Here is a 17,773-nt window from a genome sequence, read left to right on the forward strand (position 1 = left end):
GATTGGTTGCTCAGGGTCTTGTCCAGTTGAATATTGAACATCTCCAAGGACAGCAAATATGAAGTCAGTAAAGAAACAGAACCAGCACTTACAATGTTGAGATCTGTGGCATCTATTTATTGTGCTAGATTTAAATCTGCACATGTGCTCTGAAGCTTTTCTATTGAAATGTGCTGTATTTCTTTCATTGTTAATAGGAATCCCATTTATGAACACTGTTTCATTTAAATGGTTTCTATAATTGAGGCTAATCTATTCTGGGTAACAAAGTGACATCAAAAACAGTCTCACTGGGTCTGTCACGTGTTTCAAAATTTTACACATAAATGTGAGAAAGATTATTCTGTCTTATCTTTATTAAACAGAGGCAGAGAATTAAGCTTATATTACAGATAATAGTTACTCAAGGGGGAATAAAATGTATTTTAATGGTTTTTGATCTGAAAAACTACAGAGGAACTACAAAAATAAGCAAATTACAGATAAAAAAAAATCTTGTTTGCATTAGCCATGCTTCTTTCTCTGGGATCATTTGGAGGTGTAAGTCAAATTTCATAAGGGTTTGTACTGCAGAGTAATTGCCATAAGTATAAATCTTCTTCAGAAAAAATAGATTTCTTTGATAATAGATTTAACAAAGGACAGGCAAGAACCCCGGTTAGGGTTCTTTCAGTTGCTCCTATATTTTTCTCTCGTCGCAGCCTAAAATAAAAACAGAGGAAGAGACAATATGGAGAATTTTGTAGGCTTTGTTTTGGGCTTGTACCATTAAAAACACTGTGTCACTTAATTGGAGGGGGACAGACTCAGATCCATAGCCTTTTTGATTACTTTTATTAAGTTATGGTTAGTGTAAAGTGAACTTGAAACAGAGGAGATTCATACTAGAATTTTCCATGTGTGCATGAGCCAACATTGGTGTGAAGCCAACTGTAGTGACTCCTTTGCTTCCTGAGGTAATTTTAGGATCTGCAGTGCCTGATTCTCTGATGGTATAGATTCCTGAAATTTCCTCTCCTATCTCCAATATCTGTGCTACTGCAGCTTCAGTGTATGCTGGAGTTGGATGCTGTTAATACCCTCAGAATTGGTAACAAATGTTGAGGTTAGTGGAGATTCAATCTCATAGATTTCAATTATTTCTCCCCTACTCGATGCTCATAGAGCATGTTTAATGATATGACCCAGATGAGGTCCATGGAGGGAAGTCCATTTCCATTATTTATAGGATCCAGGCGATATATTAAGCATCAAGTGGTCACTACAAATGGAAAAAGACATCCTCTTACAGTGCCACCCCCAGAGGCCTTTCTTCAGGGTTGTTCTGCATGTAATTAGCTTTTCTTTTGTATATGCGTAACAGAATTAGTTTTGGGGATTGCAGCGTTAATAAAAACAGAATGATAGTATATGAGAGTGGGTATAAGGACAGCTTTTTTCCAATCACCTTCTTTGCTTTTCTTAACAGTGAATGTAACAGTAACCGGGACTCAGTGTTGTCGTACACCAGCGTACGGAGTAATAGCTCTTACTTGGGCAGCGATGAGATGGGATCAGGTGAGTATACGCATAGGTTACATACATAGTTCTCATACCAGATCCCTTAGTAGAGATGATAAGTCTTTGCTGATTATAAGCACTTCCATGTTTCAGTTGCAAATGTGGTTTCTTCAAAACTAATCGCAAGAACATAAAGATAGGCATTTGTTCTTTTTCTAATGAACCACACTAAATTTGGAATATGGAAGAGGCAGGGATAAGCTTCTTTAGTTCTTGGACATTTGCGTTATATGAAAAATCATGAGTATTTTGGTCTATGAATTAGAGATAAAGCAGCAATCATTTTTCACCCACTCCAGTGTGAAGATGTGCTTGTGTCATCTGTGGCTTCATCACAGATTACGTTGGTAAGACAGCTAAAAGCTTTTCATCTTTCCTTCATTAGGAGATGAGCTTCCCAATGATATGAGGATTCCTTTAGACAAACAGGACAAACTTCATGGCTGTCTGGAACATCTTTTTAACCAGGTATGTAAAGCATTACTCTTACACAGAATTGCTTTCTCTTTATCCATGTCAATACAAGAAATTGGAAATATCTAATTGTTTAATTAAGTCATATTTTGAGGGAAGGCAAACTATGAAGATTTTAGGGTACAGCATAAGCAAGTATATTATAGGACAGTTTGAGGAAGCAATTTTGTCAACATTCAAGTTGCCTTGTGTGATTTAAGCAAGGTTGACCTGCCTTATCTCAGGCATTAGACTGAGGGGAAAAAAGCTTTCATGAAAAAAAAGCAAAAGATGAACAGAATTCTAATACCTTGTATGGTCTAAATGGATCACATGTACAGATCTCAGGAGAGTCCTCACAAGTTTAGCCAAGAGATGTCTTTATAGATGTATAGCACCAAAGAATTGTTTTGTATTATCTTTTATCTCATCAGCACGTAGATCATCATTGTGCAAAATGCTGTATTCAGTGTGAAGCTCTTGAGGCCAGTTCATGATTAAAAAGTCTTAATGCTATTTGTCAACGAGAAATCGTTCCAAAATACAAATAGCGTAATGGCTTTTGCATTTTCCCCGCAAGAGTTCTGTTCAGATTTTCTTCTGCAAGTCTTACTAATGCTGGTTGAAAATGTTCCAATTGTAGGTTGATGCAATCAATGCACTTCTAAAAGGACCAGTAATAACTAAGGCCTTTGAAGAAACCAAGCACTTTCCAATGGACCACAGTTTGCAAGGTAAAGAAAAAGGTTGATTGCATTTAATGATGTGATTTGCTAGGACTTAAGAGCTTAACATGAATGCACATATGCTATATGGCCACACAGTTAACCATGCAGTCTACCCAGGCATACATTAATGGCAGGTACCGTGTCTGACCACCAAAATTTTGCATCCTTAAAAGGTCATTTTCACATGAATTCCTTCTGAAACACACAGAACTCTTTTCTGTTATATGCTGCTGAATCCTCACAGCTCTTTCACAAGTCTCCAAATCTATCCTTTGATGTGAACACAGATATGTATATCAAAAGATACAAGGTAATGTATCTCAAAAGGTCAGATACAAGGTAAATGAGCACTCTGATAAGCTGATGAGGGGCTGACCACTGTAGATTTGAGGCACCAAAAGGTTCTGCCTGAGTTTGCTTAATGACTTATTCTGCTTTTCTTCAGATGGATAATTGCCAGAGTAAACTCATCCTCACATGACACTTATTTTGAAAACTGATTCCCATAGAGAGCAAACAAATGATACCGTGTTTTCTTTTTCCTCAGGGAGCATGATGAGACTTTGGTCTTAATGGTTTTGGGGCCCAGGATGTGGTTTCTTCTCTCACTGAAATACACAGGACTTTATTTTCTGAACATTTGCTGCATTTCCTTTCCCACTTGAAATCTCAAATGTTTTCTACTATTCCTGCTATACTTCAGGTGCTGTAGTCACACTTCAACCTTTGACAAGCTCTAATTTTGAGTTACAGTGACGAACTCTAGAAGAGAGCTTTTTCTGCTTTTCTTTTCCTGACTCCAGAAATAACTCCTATGAAGTTCTGTTACATGAACTCATCTCTACAAACACATTCATATTTATGTAGAATATGTTAGTCTCTCCATGCACTGTTTGAATGAAGTGAAGAAATAACAGACACCTTGTGTTCACTTCCTTTATTTTATTTTGCTTAAACAGAGTCTCATTTATTAAAACTACATTAATTACACTGAGAGAATCTTTTAGTTAGCTGAAGTCAACTGAAGATCCCACATTTATCACCCGAAGGAACAGACAAGTCCTGCTTACGTTCAGCTGGAACCCTGGACCAAAGTGTCTGTTTAATAGCTACTATGGACACCTTTCAGTGATGGATGTAAATTTGAATGCTGTCCCATTTCTGTTCACGAGCAGTTATTTGGCACCGTTTTTCTGTGCTTCTGTCTGCTTATGCATTTTGTAACCAACAATGGGGTATTTGGCTTAGCTACATAGCTAAGTCATGGAGAATAAATCCTCTACTCTGTAATTAAATAATTAGCTTCCATCAGGTGAAAGAAAGCAGAATATTTCATAACTTCTCATCAGTGTTATGGGATGTGACAGCTGCAGCCAAAAAGTTGATCTGTATCGGGCACAGCCAGAGACTCTACTTGATACAGCTGCCTGCACTTTATTAAAGGCAGAGAAAACAGAAGGGAATTCTGTGCTTTGTGAGTAGTGCAGAGCTCCCTTCACTGTGCATGTCACCCATGTACATAACTTTTAGTCCACAGTCCTGAAAACAATGCTAGGAGACTGCTGATCATGAGATTACAGGAATAGCCTTTTTTTCCTTCTGTATTAGATCTATTTAAGAACCTTTTTCATTCACAGTTGTTGCTGTTGATACTGTATCTCTGCTTTCATCTGTATACACATTATAACTCATAAGCCACTCTCAGCTATGTAGCATTTCCTTAATGGCTAACAAAATCCATTTTTTTTAGAATTGAAACAGAAGGAAGAAACCACAGTTAGGTGCCGGAATAATATTCAAGCCAGCATTCAAGAAGATCCGTGGAATCTTCCACTGCGCATCAAGAACCTCGTTGAAATCATACAAAAATATGTGGAAGGTCTGTAAATAAGGAAAAGTTTGTTATCGGCTTCAGGGAGAAAAGATTGTGATCTAATCAAGTCTAGCAGTTCATTTATCTCAGTTTGTAATAAGGCTGTACTGGGCTCTAGAGAAGAACAGGTAAAACAGGTTATTTTTTGCGGAGTCCCTGTGCTGTATGGTAAAATCTCACCTGTGCAGCAATTCCAAAGAACTTTCTCTCCCATATTTTATTTCATCAGCCCATTCAGACAGAATGATACCAGCCTGATCTAATTCCCTGTGCTTTTTTTTAACCCTTTTAGAAAATGGAGGGAAAGATGCTTGGTATATTCCAAAATGAAATTAATGCTAATCAGATACTACAACATCCTAAACCATTGCAATCTGCTTGAACTGGAACAGGAGCTGAATCTGATGTTTACAGTCCAGTGCAAAGCACTGGACAGAAATCACCTCCTTAGGGGTTCATCTACCTGTGAAATTTGTTTCCAGTAATTCATGGTAGTTAACAGAGCATTTAGCCTGTAAAATTCTTTGATTTACACCTTGTTTCTTTTTCAGTCATTAACATGTCTGTGCGAGTAAGGACTACTAGAGTCCTTAGAAATGGCCACATAGGGGCCAGGGATTGTGGGGAATGAAGAGACTTAACAAATGCAATCAAATCTACCTTGGTATCATGTTGACTAGAGCATTCCTTTTCTTCACTGTTTTAGATGGGAAGAATCAGCTGCTCTTGGCCTTGTTAAAATGCACAGGTAAGGGGTTTTGATTTGTTGCAAAGCAGCATCATCTATGCAGAAGTCCCTAACACTTACAGTTGTGTGCATGCATGTGCATACATCAGAATGTTATCTTTCTCCTTAGCATCTAGGTTTTTCCCTGGCATTTTATGCTAACATTTCTCATGCTCTGCATCTAGGGCAACTTTTCCATGCATCTGACATCTGTTCTTCAGTTTTACGTTATTTCAATTCACTGTAGGCTGCTTGTGTTACCTGGCTGGTCGCTGGTGTTTCACAAGCACTGTTTTTCTTTTTACTGTCTTCATTTTTTCCTTTGCACAGTCCTCCTTCCCAGATGGCCTTTACTGTTTCCTGCTGTGGTGAGAACATGCAGCAAAAATGAGACCTATTGCACAACTTTCTGTGAGACCATGGACTCTGTCATCTTTCCAAACAGAGCAGGCATGTTAGGAGTTAGGATTGTGTATACTGAAATTATAGCCAGGAGCAGACTGAAAACCTAAATGTGCAGGCAGCACCTGAATAGTCTGTGGTCATCATTAATCTGTTACCATGCATGAAACGTTGTGCTCACAGATCAAGGGACAGGCCTTTCCCAGGAGTGAATGTGCAGTCTTTTTGTAATTGAAACACCTACTCAGTGTACTTTGGTTTGAAAATGAGGTAGTAAATAACTGGAATAGGCTGTCATTACTTCACTGTGCCAGGCTTGATTCTCAAGTCTTCATAGAATGAAGATGAGAGATTTGTATGGCTCTAAGTCACCTCTCAGCTCCTGCCAGGCCTGGTCCGTGAGTCTGTCCAAACCAGCCTGTGGCGTCAGCCTAGTGACCATAAAGGTTGTTTTTACTGATAGCAGATATAACGACTCCCTAAGTCTCTACCTATGCCTCATCTCCTGCAGCATTTCCATGAACGTCCTCTGGAAAGACTGGAGGAGCAGATGGCACTGGACTGGCTATGGCAGCTTTATGGCACCAGGGATTCCCTTGCCTTGAGGGCAGTCCTAAGCTCTCTTTGCCTTACTTCCAGCCATACAGAGGTGTACTGCTAGAAGGATTGGTTGCCCTTAAGTTGAGAATATGGCCCAGGGCCTGGAGCGTATTAGTCGGTCTATTGTGTTCAGTGCTTTATAAAAATAATGCAGATCTTCAAAGCCTCTGGGTGATGTCTTCAGCTTCTTTCTCTGGGGAACACTGCCTTGACAATGAGAGACTGCTGTACTGCAGTGCCTGCTGGAGGAGCCCAGGGTGCCTGGGAAGTAGCTCTTCACTTATTCATGTGCCTCTTTGGCCTGCAATCCCCTTAAGTGTGACGAGGTTGATTTGACCAGCATGTGGCTGCCTGGCAGGCGGACTAGAAGCAAAGTTAACACAGGGGAAATTCTCCCAGGAAACATAAACCAATTGGTACCGTATGGGCAGGCCCAGTTAATGCATTAAGCATATGGGAAGCCCACAAAATACAGATGGGTGGGGGAAGATGAATCTCTAATAGCCCAGGAGAGAAGTAATGGCAGAGACCTTCTTTCAAGAATTCTCGTGCTCCTGTAAACATCAAAAGAAGGGAATCAGTCCAGATATGGCACTAACAAGTTACAGCTCTTCCCAGTCAGAAGAATGAGCATGCAGATGGCAGAGGTAGTAATAAGCAGTCAAGTGGACTAGAAAATTTTCAAACATATGTGTATTCCAGCTATGCTGTCTTTATCTATACACCCAGGTCACACAGCAAGAAGAGGTTATCTGCTAAGTCTGTGCAAAGCTACAGCAGAAGCCGAATGTCATGCAGACACACACACGCAAACTGCTTCTTTGGCAGTGAGATTAAAGACAAATATGCTCATGACTTCTTTGTGCTTCTCTCCCCTTCTCTGGCAGATACTGAGCTACAGCTGAGACGTGATTCCATCTTCTGTCAGTCTCTTGTGGCTGCTATTTGCACCTTTTCAGAGCAGTTACTGGCTGCTCTCAACTATCGATACAACAACAATGGGGAATACGAAGAGAGCAGCAGAGATGCCAGCAGAAAATGGCTGGAACAGATAGCAGCCACTGGTGTTTTACTAAACTACCAGTCTCTTCTCTCCCCCGCTGTGGTAAGATGAAGAGTTGTGGCACCCTTGGGTCCGCTCACACTTGCCTGTATGCTTCTCTGCCACTCACAGCACAGCCAGAGCCCTTCATTCTAGCAGCATGTTTAGACTCTCACTACAGCAACCTCTGGAGATTCCCGCTGCTGACAACCATGTGCCAATATTCCATATCCCATTTTCATCTTCTCACAAATACGGGACCCACTGTCACACTAGAACACTATAGGAATCTGTCCGCCTTCGTATTTGGAGTAATGCTGCTGCATTTACGGAGGTTTTACTGCTCAGTTGTTGGTGGCGCATGTGTGGCCTGCCATCTTCTGGTGAAAACACACATTTCAACAAATAGGTGAAAAAGTTCTGAGTATTTAGAGTTCGGACAACCTGAAAATCTAGGCTTTTGTTCATACATTGGTCACTTTTATAGAACAGATAGACTGCAGTCTCTCTCTCACTTCCGTGGTGCTGGTATTTGAGGCACCATGTCTAAGGAGGAGAGGAGCTGGTCTTGCTAGTTCATCTGCACCTAATGAACAGATAAGCCATAGGTACAGTAGATAAGCTACCGTAACTGTAAAAATGTTAAGAAAAAAGGAGCATAAAAAAGACAAGTAGCTCTGACACTATAGAGATTCGACATTTTTTTGGACTTTGTAAACATTGTAGACGGGGGGGCGGGGGGGGGTTGATACAATCCAAACTATATGCCTATGTAACTAGTATTTCTTCACATTGCATGGAATGTATGGACATTTATTTTGCAGTAACTGATAGGCTGTTCTTCACATTTGTAGGTATAGATTAAAGTTTGGAGAAAGAGATCCCTTCAAACTTACTCAGTCCTTAAACCTCTCTACTCTCTGAATCACATCAAATGACATCTAGGCAAAGGGTAGCTAAACTTGTATCACAAGTTAAAGAGCCATTGGTAATTACCTGGCTGGGATAGAGTTAATGGAAAGCCCCACATTCTGCTCTAGGTCTCCTGAACCAAAGCACGCCCATAACAACTATACCTTCCTGCCATTGATCTCTTTCCTGCAGATTATAACCTATTTATATCTGTTTCTTTGCTCTACAGAAGGAGGAGCGTACCATGCTGGAAGACATCCAGGTCACTCTGACTGAATTGGACAAAGTTGCTTTCTATTTCAAGCAGCTGGATGAAAGTCTTGTAGCAAGTGAGTGTTCTCTGTTTCTTTGAAGCTCTTTTTTTCTTGTGTGTTTTATGGGTTAATAGACTCCATGATTATAAACCTAACAGACCTTGTCAGACCTGGAGAGCACTTAGCAGCTTCTCTGAAGCACTGTTGCATCCCCTCAGCTTCCACTGCAAACACACAGCATAAAAAGCAGGACTGACATCGTGGATGCTGGTGGCATGTTCTGTGATTTGTAACTATGGTCTGTGCCAGCATACCTTACCTGTGTGATTTCACACACAGGGAGATATGACAGATGATGAGCAGTTCCTGACAGTTGTTTGTAATTCACCACGTTACCTAAGGTAGAAGGACTGTCCCTCCCCAGCTCTTCTGTGTCCTGTGTCCCACCCTGCCAGATCTCTCTCCATGTTTACTGACTATGAGATGCCATGAAACCAGATGGGATTTTAATTATTAAGCATGTTTATTGTATTAGCATCAAACATCATGCTAGGTCATGCTAACGGTGTCTCTTTTTAAGTATAATATTTCAGAGCCAGCATTCTCTCAATAAAGGCTCTCCCTTACTCATCTAATGGTGGAGATGTGAAATGTCATAAGATATCTAACAAACTCAGATAGCAATGGTTTCACATTTCTCCTGCAGTGGTAAAGCAGCAAGTGTTTTATCTTTATTTCTCCAGATACTCATGTCTTCTACCACATCGAAGGAAGTCGTCAGGCCTTGAAGGTTATCTTTTATCTTGACAGCTACTACTTCTCCAAACTGCCTTCTCGGTTTCAGAATGGGGGAAGCTTGAAACTGCACACGGTGCTCTTTACAAAAGGTGTCTATAAAAAGCTTTCTTGAGAAAAATAAGCTAACCGATGATGTTGAAAGATTCAAAATAAAGAATGACCATGAAGCTCTTAACATAATGCAGCTGAGAACTACAGACATATTTAAGGAGCAGATGTTTCTATTCTAGGAAGACCTGGGGAGTGCTAGATTTTAGAATAAGACACAGTCATGAGAACAAGATATGCCTTGGGGCTTTTTTATGCCTTCCTGTAAAGGCCATAGAGACATTATTTTGGACTGCATGGACAATCTGATCTAGTATGGTATCAGGAGATGTTCCCAGACTACAGAGAAGTGTTTTTAAAAGCATACACCATGACAGAATCATCTGGGCTGGAAATTGACTTGATAAGCAAATATTCACACCAAAATACAATACAGGAAGTTTCCTTCAAGGGGATATTAATGGGGATTAATTGCTGTTAGATAGAACTGCTTTCTGTGAAGCTCGCCTTTACAATACTACCACTGTATTCCCATACTGGGAAATGCATTAAATTTATGCAGTAACATAATCAGCCTTGACGTGATCCAAGAGTCATTTGCTAAGCAGTGAGATGACACAGAGATAAATAAATTAATTAATAAAAAGAAAACTAATAACATAGGCTTAGTAAAATGTTTTCTTCTTCAGCTCTGGAGAGTATGGAAGGGCAATCACAACCAGCTGGCTCATCTCTAGAAGAACTTCCACAGCAAATTAATGGTATTTCACTTGAAAAAGTGCAGCAATACTACCGTAAACTCAGGTATTTCATGCTTCTCCTTTGCCTTAAAAGACATTGAAAAGAGCGCTCCTTGCTAAGGACCTTAAAATTTAATGAAAAAGAGATTCCATTCCTGATGGTTTCTTGTACAAATATGATTTTTGGAGATCCTCATTGTGTGGGAAACTTGTTAATTTTCTTCCCACAGTTAAACTTGTTCTGCAGTACAAGATGGGAATTTCGTCCACTGTACAGGATTAAATTCTCATCTAATTTGACTTCAGAATTTTGTGCAGAGCTAAAATTACATTAAAAAGGGAATTTGGAATCTTTTAGTACAGACTCTGTAAATTACTGCAATCAAAATGGTTCAATAAGACAGCAGATCTTGAAGTACAAGATTTTTAGCATAGCCTTCTCGGATGTTTTGTACAAGATAGTATAGATATATGTGCTGGAAATAGGACACACCAACTAATGTAGTCCTTGCTGGCCTTTTTGCAGGACATTTTACCTAGAGAGATCAAATTTGCCCACTGATTCCAATACTACTGCAGTGAAGATTGACCAGGTATTGTTACTGTGTTTATTTCTCCAATAAATTCTCTCATATAAATATTATTTCTACCTCTCTAAAATCCCAGTCGTGGGATACCCATATGGCAGACCTATACAAACCCAAACACCATTTAAAAAATGTTCCCTACCCTACAGAAGTGATCTGAATTTCTCTGTAGCTTGGCTACAGTTCTTTTGTTTAGAAGAAAATGTGCAGAACTGGGGTAGACACAAAACCCTGAACTTGGGCACTAGTAAGACTCCATATCTCCCTGACTGCCCCTGCTAAATACGGTATCTGATGTTAGACAGAATGAGTCAATTTTCCTCTCCCACAGATGCATGAAAATGAACAGATGTTCAATTTGCAAGTTATGCTTTTTTCACTGTTATAAAAGAAAACAACAGGGAAGTAGTACTTCCCAGCATCTCCTGTAAAGGCAGTCTGTCTAACTGGGGCAGGTGACATATGTGAATATATGCATGTAAGGCATTAAGTACTACCGCAGGGAAGACAAAATCAGAGACTGTCTTTGCAATTGTAATATACATTGTAAACAATCTATGTGATTTGTGATAATTGCAAAAAAATGCCCCAAGCCTAAGTAATTGTTTGTATTTTTCCAGATCCAAAGTTCATATATGTTCTAAATAGTTGTTACTGTTTGGCAGTTACTCTTGTGTAGATTATTGAGTTTAGGCATAGGATAAAGAATTGTAAATGTCTTTATAACTGAAGGTGTAAGTATGCCACTGATGCATTTTTTATTGCTTTGTTTAGCTTATTCGCCCCATTAATGCAATGGATGAGCTTTGCAGGCTGATGAAGTCTTTCATTAATACAAAACCAACCCAGTCAGGATATTCTAGCAGTAACACATCAGGAGCTGGCCTGCTACCTATATCCTCTGAGCTCTGTTATCGGCTTGGAGCCTGTCAGATTACTATGTGTGGCACTGGGATGCAGAGGTGAGATTTAAGAAACCTGTGTGTTACTGGTGTGATGAGAACTTTTGTCCTTTCTAGAGATTTGAGCAATATATTTGATTCTGTTCAAAGCAATAGAAAGTTAGATTGTAAGGGAATATAATAAAGAGCTAAATCTACTGCCATCTTTATTTTAGGGTAGGTTGTGACTTTTAATACTTCTGTTAATAATTAGTACAGACACAAACTTTTTTATGTTGCAGTGTATCAACCAATGCAACTGACTGAGTGATCTCATTGCATATAACTTTCAGTCAGCATTGTCTTCAGTGACACACTGAAAATGTAGGAAGTTGCTCAAAAAGAGCTTTAGAATCTTGGTGTGTGCAAGCATTGATTCTAAACACAGCACTGTTCTTCCAGTGTCTCAAAACCATTGAGTAAAGAAAAGATTCATTTGTGAATAACTTTATATGAATCAGTGCAGAAGAGCAGTGAAACGTAGCCTTGTAGTAATGATGCTGGAGACTCAAACAGTTGCAGTATCTGGGTGTAACAAGACTGGAAATGCAGGACTGAGGTAATTTGATAGTTTTGTAAGTAAAAAAGCTAAAAATGTAAGTGTAAAAGTAAATATAAGAAAAGTAAAAGTAAATATAAGAACCCCAGCTAACAGAAGTCATACACATGTAAGTGTCCTGTACGTACCTATTTATGCATTCTAAAATATGATCTGTGATTTACTATCTCTTGTTCCCATGTTCAGAAGTACATTGAGCGTGTCCCTGGAGCAAGCAGCCATACTGGCTCGAAGTCATGGCCTTTTGCCCAAGTGTATCATGCAAGCTACAGACATCATGCGAAAGCAAGTAAGTGTTGGAGGTGTGTCTGCTACATGCCACCGTTTTCATTCCAATAACCTCATAGTACAAACACCAATTTATTTCGATGTGGCACTGTATTTTGTGCACTACAAACCCACATAGCCAAACTTCTATTAATGTTTGAATAGCTACGCGTAGATTTGACAGGAACAAATTAACTTTTGCATGTACAGCCATTACAGCAATTAAAATATATGCCTCAGTGTACATTACTTAAAGTGTGTGCCTTGATGGTTAGAAAGTAGAGACTATCCGGTATATTTCAGACAATTTCTGTATATAAAACAAACCAAGTCTCAGTCACAGTGCTAAATAGTAGAAATTCCCTAGTGCTAGACAGCAGTGCTTGTAAAGTGCTTTGGGACTAATTCCATCTTTTAAGTAAACACAGATGACTAATGTATCCAACCAATGGATTCCAAATCTTCTAAAAGTAGTTAATGGATTCTCAAATAGAAACCATACTCCCATTACAATATTTTCCCCTAAGGATCAGATGCTTTATCGATACTGTCAGTACCATAAATTCTCTGTTTCCTTAGGGACCAAGGGTTGAAATCTCTGCCAAGAATCTGAAAGTGATGGACCAAATGCCACAATGTGCACCTCGGTAGGTTATTATGCATTATGCATTTTATCTGAGTGCTGGGTTTATGTTTCTGTAACAATTGTGGAGTTCCTGTTGTAACCAAAGTTCTCCTTAGCAGCAATAGTGGAAAAAAGAAAAAATTCCTGTTCTTCTTTCTCACTGTACTAAACAAAGTGCACTGTAGATTAATCAGCTTTGCTGCTTACAATTTGCAGATCATTAACTTCAAAGGTTTCTGCATTTTCTGAATAACACATAGCTGATCAGAGAGAAGGGTCTTTTCGGACTGTTGCTGTGAGTTGGCAAAGCTAGCGACTGACAGCCATCTGAGGAATGCTTAGAAAGAAAAATTCCTGAATGGCAAATCTGACTGCAGATATGCAAAGATAATTCATAGGCTATACTATTGTGTGCTTAGAAGAGCTTGACTGTTTAGTGATGGCAGAGCAGGTTTAAGGGCAAGCACTTCAAGTCAGAGTAACCATACAGTAATGCAGCTCTAAGGAAGATCAGTTGCCCAGGGTTATATGTGTTTTTGTCTGGAAGATGACTTTGAAAAGCACTGTATATTTGTGAATCCTATTGCACCTAACAGGAGCTAGAGATGTTCACCATCGCTCTCTGCAGGGTGAGAATACCTTTATTTTTAAGAAAAGTATCTCTTTCTGGTCAATTTCTTCCAATTTCATATATCAGAGAGAAGAGAATATTCTTTAATAAACTGTAACACAGCATTTTCCCACAATGGTAACAAATCGTCATGATTTAGGTGACGATATATACAGAATCAGTCTGTACAAATATCAGAGAAACTTCTGATTGTTCTCTTGTTAATGGCATTGTTTACATGAAGGCAAAACAGTTCTGGCGTGCAGGAATCTTTACATGAAGGCAAAACAGTTCTGGCATGCAGGAATCGGCATCAGAAAAGATCCAGTAAAGTCTGTGCCATCCCTTCAGATACTGCGAGTGTACTTGCTAGTGCTGGAGTCCTCCAAAGAACGTATCGGTTCAGTGTCAAGAAGACTTCCTTAAAACACTGATATCTTATTCACCCATTAAGACTTCTGAGTTAGTTTAAACAAGCCCTGCCTCTTTTCTTTTTTTTTTCTCCTATCTGCTCCTCAAAATGTTTATAGGAAGTTATTTTAAACTTTAGAGACTGTGATTATGCTTACTGTAACAGTCTGGCCTTGGTTTATTTTCTCAGAGACCTTAAAAAGAACAATATTTCTCATTTAGAACCTTATCCTTCTGTTGGATTGTAATTGCTATTTCAAAAAGGAATAAAATAATAGTCTGTGTTGGCTCCTGTACCGTGTCCCCAGTGTCATACATCAGTGTTTTAGCAGCATGGTTATTTTGCCTTATTAATGGCCGTACATTACTTTGGTTCCATTTTATGACCGTAACAGCATGCTATGTTCAAAAAGAATCAGCTTTACAAACAAATCATAAGATGAGGCATTTCTCTTCTTTTGTATACACTCTCAATCACAAGGACAAATTCCAGGACTATTTACGTGAATTATTTCAGGGCAATAAAGCTCAGATAGATGCATGTGTTCCTACTGCGTTCCATCATCATAATATGAAATAAAACTGAGCAAAGTTAAAAGGAGATCTGGTGAATTAATGTTAATTCTCAGGATTATATTTCCTAGCATTGCGGTTTGCCAAACTCTGTAGTAGCAGTCTTGGAACAGAAGTTGTAAAAGGCTTGAGTTTATTCAAATATAAAGTAGAAAAAGCCACCACAAACAGTCATATATGAATGACAGTCAAGATGCACTCAGGTTTCACCACTGGTCTCAATTTGCTAGTCTTGTGGTTCAAAAAATTTCTCTGAAAACATAATTACTAACTTCAAAGTTTGTTCAACCATGCGACAAGCAAATATGTTATTTTATCTGTTTGGTATCCCAGTCTGTATGAGGGGTGAACTCTTTTGTTCAGGAAAAATGGTGAACTGGGTTTAAAACGAAATAGAGAGAAGGGACTGTTGAAGACCCAAATTGGGCCAAAGTTAAAAGGGAGTGATAGAAATTCTCAAACAGTATTTAAACGATGATTGTACATGCTTTAGTTAATAAATCACTAGTGGCACTTCTAAATTTACAATTATTAAAATTAAAAATAGTGGTATTCTTGATATCAGATTACCTCTAAAGCTTGCAGAATGGTAAAGGAGAAGCTGATTCTCATATACTATGCAAGTAACTTTATGTTATCATCCTTACGATGTTTAACACCGTACTCTTCATCTGCCTTAAAGACTCTATAGGTTGTGCCAGCCACCTACAGATGGGGATTTATAAGAGGCACCCACGTGGCAGCATTGTTAAAGCATTCACCTCTGAGCAGGCCTGTCTGAGGACCCATGCTAACTGACACTGATGGTGCTGAATCAAGAGAGGAAGAGAGATTGCTCTGGTTTAGTCGGAGATGAATCTGCTGGACCCAGGCACCAAGAAATCTGCCTTTGAACTCCTGCAGCACGTGCAGGGATTCTTATATTGCTTTGACTTCTTGAAGAAATTCTTGAAACAAACACCACAGAGCTAAGATGGATGTTACTACCATTTGCTAGATGCCTGGAAAAGCGACAATTCTATTTTAAGAAAGCGCAGTTTTACTGATGACTTGTTTGTGCTGCCACCTAAAAGTTGTGGACTTCAAGACATGGGTTGGTTAAGAAAATCTAGAATGATGCATATCTCTCTCCCTGTACTGTATCTGGCATCCATTTAATTGCCAGCATAATTTGGGTCAGTGTCCTTGCGCAGTAGCTTCATAAACACCACTTTTTCATGAACTGACCTGCACTTTTGAACAACGAATAGCACAATCTATGGTTTATTCACCTATGAACATAAAGAATTTCTTCTGGAGTAATTTTCCACTTCAGCCCAGTGAGAACCAATCTGTCTATGCTGCAGAGTATACATTCCATAATACTTCTTAACATTACTTCATTTTACTTACTGTAGCTTTCAGGTTTTTGATTAACTCTTTTTACTAATGCCCTATTATGTACTCTGGAAATACAGTAGTATTTAAGAGAAGAGATTGGGAGTGAAGGATTTTAAAGGAAACTTTACAAAGGAAAAATTCAGTCTTATAATCTGATTATTTGAACAGATGTAGTTTTTAAAACAGGTCAGAACAAAACATATACTTATTTATGTGGAGTGGAATATGTGTTTTCGATCATGTTATTATATATACAAGATTTAAATAAAAATTATATTGTTTAAAATGGGACCAATATGCTGGCAATTACACAGCTACTCCCAGTTTACTGAAAAAAATCTACATTATTTAAAATCTTTCAATATTTAAGTAGTCTTTAATACAGTTATTAAGATGTATTAGGGATGCTTTTAAGTTAAAAGAAAAAAGGAATCATGTATATAATGTACTTTATTTTTTCTTGTTTGAAAATTGTTCTCCATTCTGTCAGTATTACCCTAAGCACAGTAATTTTTTCCAAATTACTGGCTGAAACTAATTGAAACATGTCAGCAGTCTCAGGACAGAAATAATGTTCTTTTGGAGTGAGTGCCTTAATATGACCACCCATCCCTAACGAATTTCACTGGTAGCAGGTGTCAGTAGAAGGGTGAATAGGAAACTTACCATTCCTCTGTTTCGCCACAGCCTCGTTTAAAACAGTTCATAGTTAGGAGATCCAGAAGTGCTTTGCAGTGATGTATATTCTAGAAAATAAAGGTTTGGGGTTTTTATTTGTGACGTTGTTTGTTTTTTAGCTGGCTTAATTTTATTTTATTAACATCCAGACTGACTCAAAAACTTAAATTAGACTTTTTCCATTTGGATATGAAGGTCTCTTAAATTTTTTTAATCTACACTTCAACACAGAATGGCTTATGACAAGTTTGGGGATGCAGATTGTTTTGAACCTTGTTTCTTAATTTTTTAATTTTTTTTCTTCACTCACAGACTGAAATAATTTTGGGGAAGGAACGTGTTTTGTTTAATCTCTTACTTTTAACTGTTTCCTCTGACCTACAGCAACCTGTTGCAGGGAACTAGGACAACCCATCAATCGCCAGCTGTCGGATACAGGGGTTTGTTACCAAGTATCCATTTGGACTGCAGCCAGATGAGCAGATCATTATTTCAATGCACTTTTTGTTAATTTTGGAAGAGTTATTCTTGCCATTTGCTGTTTCAGAAGAAATGGATGTTTCTTTACTGAATCCTCAACTTAAAATGTACTTAGTATTCTAAGAACTGTAGGAACACCCAAAAATAAAAAGAACACGTAGGCCAAGATCCTCGCTTTGTCTACATCAGCTCTGTTCATCGGAACTGCAGCAATTTACACAGCCTGGTGAGGATCCTGGCCCACACTTATGCAGTCACTGTAAACATTAAAGATGCATAGAAGAGTATCTAAGGGCATTTACACTGTGCACTGTTTTACATTGAAATGTATATGTTATTCTCATTGAAAACATGATAGAAGTTTTTATTATTAAAAGTTGGTTTATATTATAAGGACAGAAAGTATGATCTTATTTTTCTATTATACCCTTTAGTTCCTTAGCTCTAAGTTCTGTTGAACAGTTTAAGTTCTGATATTTGCATGGAGCGATGAGGAGTCGGAAGTTTAAACTGTAAGGGAAAAGT

General features: G+C 38.6%; 1 protein-coding gene across 4 annotated transcripts in view; it reads left to right on the forward strand.

Moving 5' to 3' along the window:
- Positions 1 to 17,416, forward strand: part of PREX1 (phosphatidylinositol-3,4,5-trisphosphate dependent Rac exchange factor 1) — a 173,207-nt gene extending 155,791 nt beyond the window's left edge. For 2 of the 4 annotated variants that reach the window (XM_072879109.1, XM_072879110.1), the window contains exons 27-40: positions 1,469 to 1,557; positions 1,946 to 2,028; positions 2,657 to 2,747; positions 4,492 to 4,620; positions 5,321 to 5,362; positions 7,231 to 7,448; positions 8,527 to 8,626; positions 9,295 to 9,438; positions 10,087 to 10,201; positions 10,664 to 10,730; positions 11,499 to 11,686; positions 12,411 to 12,513; positions 13,071 to 13,138; positions 15,393 to 17,416. In XM_072879109.1, coding sequence (XP_072735210.1) covers positions 1,469 to 1,557; positions 1,946 to 2,028; positions 2,657 to 2,747; positions 4,492 to 4,620; positions 5,321 to 5,362; positions 7,231 to 7,448; positions 8,527 to 8,626; positions 9,295 to 9,438; positions 10,087 to 10,201; positions 10,664 to 10,730; positions 11,499 to 11,686; positions 12,411 to 12,513; positions 13,071 to 13,138; positions 15,393 to 15,435 — 1,480 coding nt within the window. In that variant the 3' untranslated portion in view covers positions 15,436 to 17,416. The remainder of the gene's footprint in view (positions 1 to 1,468; positions 1,558 to 1,945; positions 2,029 to 2,656; positions 2,748 to 4,491; positions 4,621 to 5,320; positions 5,363 to 7,230; positions 7,449 to 8,526; positions 8,627 to 9,294; positions 9,439 to 10,086; positions 10,202 to 10,663; positions 10,731 to 11,498; positions 11,687 to 12,410; positions 12,514 to 13,070; positions 13,139 to 15,392) is intronic. The other 2 variants (XM_072879107.1, XM_072879108.1) reach the window with 1 other exon arrangement.
- The last annotated feature ends 357 nt before the right edge of the window (positions 17,417 to 17,773 follow it).

Source organism: Ciconia boyciana, chromosome 14 (genome assembly GCF_034638445.1).
Source record: "Ciconia boyciana chromosome 14, ASM3463844v1, whole genome shotgun sequence".
In the NCBI taxonomy this organism is placed as follows: Eukaryota; Metazoa; Chordata; class Aves; order Ciconiiformes; family Ciconiidae; genus Ciconia; species Ciconia boyciana.